Here is a 7,627-nt window from a genome sequence, read left to right as displayed (position 1 = left end):
GGGGTATTGCTAACTTGACTCACGATGTTTAGAGATAGGGAAGTCCCTGGGTAAAATCTTGGAAGGATCAACCTTGGCATTGGAAAGGTTGGGAGAGTAATAAGGAACTTGTGGTCATGTCACATCACTTACTCTAAATTTGGACAAAAGATCAATTGGAAATGTCAACATTTTACTAATTTGGAATATCATTACCGGTTTTGACATAGGTGGACAGGCCACCTTTACTTAACTTGGAAAAGAAACATGTATAATTTATATGTGTTTGTGTGGCAGGTACACCCCCCCCACCCCGCCACCCCCCCCCCACCCCCCACCCCAACAGGAAACAAAACTTCTCCAGGCAGGGAGAGGAAAAAAAAAACAAACCCAAACCCTAGAGGCCACAGGTTGAAAATTGACCTGAAACTGACCAATTGAGATGCACCAGGTACACTGAGGTGTTGACCTTTCGGCCAATAGGGAGTGAAATGACCACAGGTCAGATTCAACAAGGGTATAAACAGGGTCCCGCCAGAGGACATTTTGAATCAGTCCTCCTCAGAGCAGCAGGTCTGCAGTTGGGGACTCCCCCTTGGGTTGGGACGCTGCCCTAGGTAACTCCTGCAGGTTGAGAGCCCTCATCTTTTAGGTGAGTGATATGTGCATTTTGAGTCATCATTTTAAATCTTAAGAATTCTTAAGTCAGCTGTGTAGTACTGATTCCCCTTACATCACTGAACCTGTGGTTCACAAATGTTATCGGAGTTCTAGCTAACTTTTTACTGAATAATAAATCTGAGTTTTAACACCTTTTGGATTTGATTGTGTGAGCCTCCGTAACACTTTGTTAATTAGCATCAGAATTAATTTACCTTATCTGTGGACCTCTTACTGTGTAAATTTGAGGAAGAGGGAAATGGATTCCAACACTGCTCAAAACATATAACAACCATGGCTTTTGCAGATGACCTAGTACTGCTGAGTGGATCATGGGACAGCACGCAGAACAATATCAAAATTTTAGAGGTCTTTGCGATCTAACAGGTCTCAAGACATAGGGGGAAAAATGCCATGGTTTCTACATCCAACCTACTAGAGACTCATATATGATCAATGACTGTCCTCCATGGCTAATTAATGGCAGCCCCCTCAACACAATTGAACCTGGTAGCTCTGAAAAGTACTTGGGCCTATGCATAGACCCACGGACTGGAATATCAAAACCAGAACTACCGGAGAAAATAAAGGATTGGTTACAATGGAAAGTCCTCTTTGAAACCATTTCAGAAGGTGGACATCTTGAAGGGATATACTATCCCATGATTGATCTACCTAGCAGACCATGCTGATGTAAAAGTAACATACCTGGAAACACCTGACCTGACAATTCGAACAGCTGCCAAGGAATGGTTACATCTACCAGCAAGTACCTGTGACGCCATCCTGTATTCCAGTACTTGGGATGCAGGCCTAGGTATTACCAGACTCCTGGGACTGATCCCTAGTGTACAAGCCTGAAGACCGCATAGAATTGCTCAATCTTCGGATGAAGCAACAAGAGCAATTGTGAGACAAGAGGGAATTGAGAGAGAATTTGAAAGACTATGGATTACAGCTGGAAGAGATAAGGATAAAATTCTATCATCTGGGACCCAAGGGCAGTTATGGTGAGATCAGAGGAGTGAGTTGGGCAATGAAGAACGATCTTCAGAATGGGAGATACCTGCTCCAAAAACTATCTTTCTGAAACCTTGTTACTGGCAAAAACAAGAATTTGTGAATTGAACCGAGCTGCTCTCCCAGGGCCGGGGGGTTTCCAACTTTGAGAAGGATAAAATCAGCAACAACTGGATTGAATATTACAGAGGCATTCCCCATAGAAAACTCATCACAGCATTACAGCTGAGAGCAAATGTCTACCCTACAAAAGAATTTTTGGCAAGAGGAAGACAAGAGTCCCAAATTAAATCACATTGGCATTGTCAAGCAGAGAATGAAACCTGTTCACATATCATTGGATACTGTCCCGTGGTACAAGATGCCAGGATAAAGAGACATAAACAACTATGTGAAATATTGGCGCAGGAAGCTAAAAAGAAAGATTGAATGGTATTTCAAGAGCCATTGTTAAAACATGAACAAAATCAATTGTATAAACCTGATTTAGTATTTGTTAAGGGAAATCAGGCCTTAGCTGTAGATATTACAATTAGGTACGAAAGTAAACCAACATCACTGGTGGATGCAGTGGCAGAGAAAGTAAGAAAATAGCATCACCTTAAAGAGCATTCGTCAATTCTTGAATTTGTTAAGATTATTAAATTTAAGAGATCTCCTTTGGGAGCATGTGGAAAATGGTATCAAGGCAATTACAAAGTACTAACAGCTTTAGGACTCTCTAGTTCCCGACAAGAAAAGGCTGCGTGTTGTTTATCAAATAGGGCATTATTTACTTCAGTAGATATTGTACATATATTTGTGAGTCAAACATGAACTACTGTAAGATCGTAATGTATGATTGTAGTAGCGATTGTAATTCTATTGCTTAATGAACTTTTCAATAAAGTCTTTATCTTTTCTATCTTACATCAAGGGTAAAACTAACTCCTTCACAACAATTAGGGTTAGTGCTAGCCCCCTGGGGTAATTAATTGGAAGGACCTTTTTTGAATATAAATGATAGTATGTGGGGATGTATGACACTGATTCATGATATGTCATCTATTTTTTAATTGGACATTAATTTTTTTTAATTGGACATGTCATCTAATTTTTTCTAATTTAGACATTAATTTTTTAAATTGGACATGTCATCTATTTTTCTAAATTGGACATTAATTACCAGCCTTGACATAGGTGGACAGGCCACCTTTTCTTAACTCAGAAAAGAAACAGGTATAAGTTTTTTTTATATATATATGTTTGTTAAATAGCATCAGAATTAATTAGGGGTAAAGGATTTTACATAAGTGATACACACATGCACTTCTAATTCTGGAACTCTTGATTTTCCAGAGCAAAGGTAGTACTTCTCCCTCTCTATCAGACTCCAATTATGCTGACATGCCAGAGACAGAAGTTTCATTCATCTGGGAGAAATGGTAAAGTCCACAGAACAACTGCAGAATTCTCTGAAATCAGAACTTTCCTGGGGCCTGCATAACTAAGTTACGTGTTCTACTCTCACTGTGAGAGATGCAAGGTGGGAGAGTAATTTCCCTGGCTCCAATCCTTTAAAAATAGCCAAGCAACTTACATAAGCACATCAAGTTCTTCATCTCCCATTGTTCCAAATACTGGGGCTCTTTTCTCCTTTGTCAATGCCTGGTACTTCAAAACCAGTAATTAAAAAAGCAGGGTTAGAAGGAACTACTTGACACACCTGTAGTTCTCAGCTGCACAGATTCCATCAACCTTAGTAAAAACTTGGTGAGAGGGAAAGAAACCCCAAGTCTTTACTGAGAAGCATGGCCATGGATACATGGATTGCTGTGCTGGAGGAAGAAGCCACACTTCCACCACCAGCTGTGCTTTCCCCTGCCCCAAGCCCAGAACTGTCTGTGCTGCTCCCCAGCTGCGGAACTGGAAACTCAGTCATTATAGACCACATTCACCACATTACATGACATGAGCTACTTGGCTGGGATAACCTGAACAACTGCAGGGGCAGTACCCTTGCAATACCCTTCTGTAGGCAGCAGATCTGTGCAGAGGTAACCTCCAGCTGGTAGGGATGAGGTCTTCACACAGCACAGCTGGATCCAAAAGCAGACATCTGTCCACATCACAAGTCCTGTGTGTCTGCCAGCTGCAACTACTGCCCAAGGGCAATTGAGTATCTGACATCTATTCTCATTTTGTTGCCACCTAGACAAGAACACGTATAACTTTGCTACCCAACCTGATAAATGGATCACTAGCACCTTTGCTACACATCTACTCTGTGGAATAATCAGTGGAGATCATGGACAAACAGGGTATTTTTGGTGTGTTCTGAAGATGCACCATCTTCTTATAACTCCTGAACAGAATCCTTGCTTCTTAATCCTAAGAAACGTCCCTTGAGTCCAAAAAGCATTGGACTCTAACCTCACCTTGCAGGAAAAGATGACACACAGCCCTTACCCCAAATGCTATGTATGATACAGCCCTTTACACAAGAACACCCAGCAATCACAAAGATTAGAACCTAAGTAGAAAGATTTCTTGGGATTGAAGACAATCAGTTACTCCTTTCTAAAACAAAGTTCATCCCATTAAAAAAGGTGACTGGATTTAATAAATAGTCATTTCTGAAATTATAAATAAGTTAAAAATTAATTTAAAATAAGCTAGTATTTGAATAAATACTTTTCAGTAAGTGCTTAAATATATACATGCTTTTTTTTTTTTAAGTTTTCTCTTCAAGTTAGCTCTTGTTTTAAAGAAGCAAGTTCTATAATACTGCCATAAAATTTTGTGCCTTCAGGAAATAAAATATTGCTTTTCTTAGCCCTTTATAATTTGATTCAGTTCCCATCCACTTTGATGAGATGGGTCAGATCTACTCATTATTGCTTGTAAACCTGAGGAAAAAGGAACAATAGTCTATCTTTAAGAAAGATGCTGCTTACTGGAGGCAGACTCTCTGCCTGCACTTTCTAGAAAACCATTTTGACTTTTGCGTCTCAGCGGGTTAAAAAAATCCAACACATTTCCTAATAGCATCCTGTCAGATAGGAAGAGGTTTTAGGTTTGACCTGGAACTGATTTCTGAAATATCCTATCTGTATAAAGGTATTTACAGTTTGCTTCAATTTCCCGCCCCTGAAATGCCCACTTTACTTTCTGATGTGTAACTGGTACCCTGGGCACCCAGAAAACTAGATTAGTTTTGCTACACATGAATAATCTAGTCCTACAGATCAAACAGATAAGGCAACATCAGTCTCCTCTACCACACCTAGGAAAAGGACTGATTGGAAAGAGCCCTTTAAAGTTGAGTAATACATGGATTCATGCAAACTGACATTCATCCAAAAAACACAATTTGTTGAAAAGCCTACTGAGAAGTAGGCATCCGATATAAAATTTCTAAATCTGCCATTTGTATTCCAAGTTTTCACATTTAAGGTAGCTCCCAGAGGCCGCTCTGTGTCCAAATGGCTGCTACCTGTGGTCACACGAACGACTACCTCAAGGCTCAGCCCCTGGAGGCTCTTTGGTTTGGTGCACAGAGCAGCTCTGGGGCGGGTCAGGAAGCCCCGAGCAATTTTTCCTTGCTGCTGTAGCCTTGGCTATCTGGAAAGATGGGAGCTGCTCTGGGACTGGCTGGAAGATGTCGTGGCTCCACTCAGCTGGGAAAAGCCACTGTTGCAAGATTCCAGGCTTGACATGGATCCCCTGAGATGGGACAAAACAGATATATTTGTTAGGAAGGCAGCTATTAATGGATAACTCTACACATCTGACAGATCAGCTTACATTCTATAACACTTACAAAAGTATTTTATCTTTTGTCCCATCATTTTCAACTTGATCTCTAAGAACCTCTGCGTCATGATGAAAAACTAATTTGTCAGAGAGATCTTTTTTTCCTAGTTACAGGTATCATACCTTGTTTCTTGCAGGTATTCTGGGAGTGGGACACAGCTGAAGCCTCTGTGGGGCTGCATTCACTGCCCCTGAGCAGAAAGGAAAACTCAAGAGCATTCCAAATGCAGCATAGCTCAGCAAATGCAATGCCACTGCTAACCTGAGAACTCCAGCCTGCTAAGCATGACAGTCCCAACTTCAGCGTGTCCAGCCATGGTCTTCGAGCTCCTTCTGCCAAAAGCAGAATTGGTTCACTGTAGCTGTGACTGCCTACTGTTCCTGACACATTCTATGTAGGTAGAGCAACAAGGAACAGGTTTGAATGACTGGAGTGAGGAATTTGCTGCTGCTCTGATTCCACAGGATCTGGCCAGGTCACATTCTCAAGGTCACCACCTGCCCATCTGCAAGTCTGTTCTCCCTAAAACTTCCTCCAGCTCCTAGTGAAAGATCAAGTACTTGAAAAGAATTCAAATTACTGGGTAATTTGAAAAGTACCTTTAGCATTAAAGGAGGCTAGGCAAATCCTACCAAGGTTGATGTATTCACCCATTCAGAAAGCACTCTCAAAATCATGACTGACATCCTTCTCAAGTGCCAAACAAAATATGCATGCCATACCCCAGCTGATATTTGTTAAGTTACTCCAAAAGTAACTTCCCAAAATGTTCCCAACTAAGATCACAAAACTCCTCAGTCAAAAACCTCCCCCTCTTCAGGTAGCTGTAAGCAAAAACTGAAGCACTGGTCCAAGGGGTCCCTTATTACCTACAGCACTAAAGGAGATTCTTGGTGCAAAATGCCACCAAGTTCATGTCCATCTAACTTCTCACCAATGAAATGCACACCCTGCAGAGGTCATTGGTATCTGGATGTTTAACTCACACTCAGTCCTCTCATTTGGCATCTCTATTGCAAGTCGTACAGTAAATGCCCCCCAGTAAATCTCTTACCTGAAGTCCTTGGATGCAAGCACCTCATAGTAGTATATAAGCTTGCACTTGTGACTGGAAACTTGCAGAGAGGCAAGAACATCATCCACCCGAGGGAGGCTAGTGCCAGAACAGGGCAGAGGGCCATGCATTTTCCACTGGAGAATGTAAAAGCCAGGCCAGCGAGTCACATGAGATCCCTGAGAGAGAAAGAGTGCCATCAAGTGACTACCAGACATCTTAACAGACGAATGACTTGGCAAAGTCAAAAGAAACTATTGAGCTGACTACTTCGGGGACCATACACCATTCACTTATTTTACTTGCCTGAGCCACACCCCTGTAACATTAGTAAAAAAAATAAACATTATTTTCAATTAGCTTTTTATCATGGATTATTGAATCTCTTTCCAATGGCTCAGTCTAAATTAGGACTGCAATAGCAACCACTTTCACAGGGAACCCAGAGAATGATAACCATAACGACCATTTCCAAGCAATACATGATTTCCCATGCCATCGATTCCTTCACCTCCCCAGCACCAGACCGTTTTGGAGTTTGCTAGGATTATAAGATCCCTGCCAGGACCCAAACACATCAGACCTGGATGCTCTCTCCTTCCCGGCAAACCAGTGGAGATTCCATACGGCTGTAATCCACCCCAAGGACCCACGTCTTATCAATTAGCTGCATATTGTCCCCAGCAGCAGAGGTACTTGGTAATGTGGCTTCTTTATGACTTGTTTCAGGAGCACGTTTGGAGTGAAAGAGGCTGAACACCACATCTCCCTTCAGAATGTCAAAGTCCCATGTGATGACAGATTCCCCTTCCAGAATCTCCACAACTATCTAGGAAGGGAACAGAACAAGCACAGTGCAAAGAGTCAAGTCTTCAGGTGACAGCCAGCATATTCCTTCCCACTCTGCAAACATGCTTTTCTTTACAATCCCTCAGTTAAGCTATTGGTCTTGATTCCTAAGGAAGATATAGACTGATTCCCATTGCCAGTCTTCTGCCACAGTACATCTCCTCAGGCATTTTTACCCCATCTCTCCCCTGTATCAGAGTTGCTTGTAAATCATTTACTAGTTCCAGGAAAACCTCAATGGAACTGAAGCAAAGCATTTGGGACAAAGC

At 41.7% G+C, this 7,627-nt stretch overlaps 1 protein-coding gene across 4 annotated transcripts in view; it reads right to left on the bottom strand.

The window, feature by feature from the left end:
- Window positions 1-5,052: 5,052 nt before the first annotated feature.
- SEC14L5 (SEC14 like lipid binding 5) overlaps window positions 5,053-7,627 on the bottom strand; it is a 38,282-nt gene continuing 35,707 nt past the window's right edge. For all 4 annotated transcript variants that reach the window (XM_052772965.1, XM_052772968.1, XM_052772964.1 and 1 more), the window contains 3 exons: window positions 7,093-7,338; window positions 6,510-6,688; window positions 5,053-5,364 (listed from right to left, as the gene is read on the bottom strand). In XM_052772965.1, the coding sequence (XP_052628925.1) occupies window positions 5,259-5,364; window positions 6,510-6,688; window positions 7,093-7,338 (531 nt within the window). In that variant the 3' untranslated portion in view covers window positions 5,053-5,258. The remainder of the gene's footprint in view (window positions 5,365-6,509; window positions 6,689-7,092; window positions 7,339-7,627) is intronic.

Source organism: Harpia harpyja, chromosome 21 (assembly GCF_026419915.1).
Source record: "Harpia harpyja isolate bHarHar1 chromosome 21, bHarHar1 primary haplotype, whole genome shotgun sequence".
Classification (NCBI taxonomy): Eukaryota; Metazoa; Chordata; class Aves; order Accipitriformes; family Accipitridae; genus Harpia; species Harpia harpyja.
This window is presented reverse-complemented; position numbering and strand designations above follow the sequence as displayed.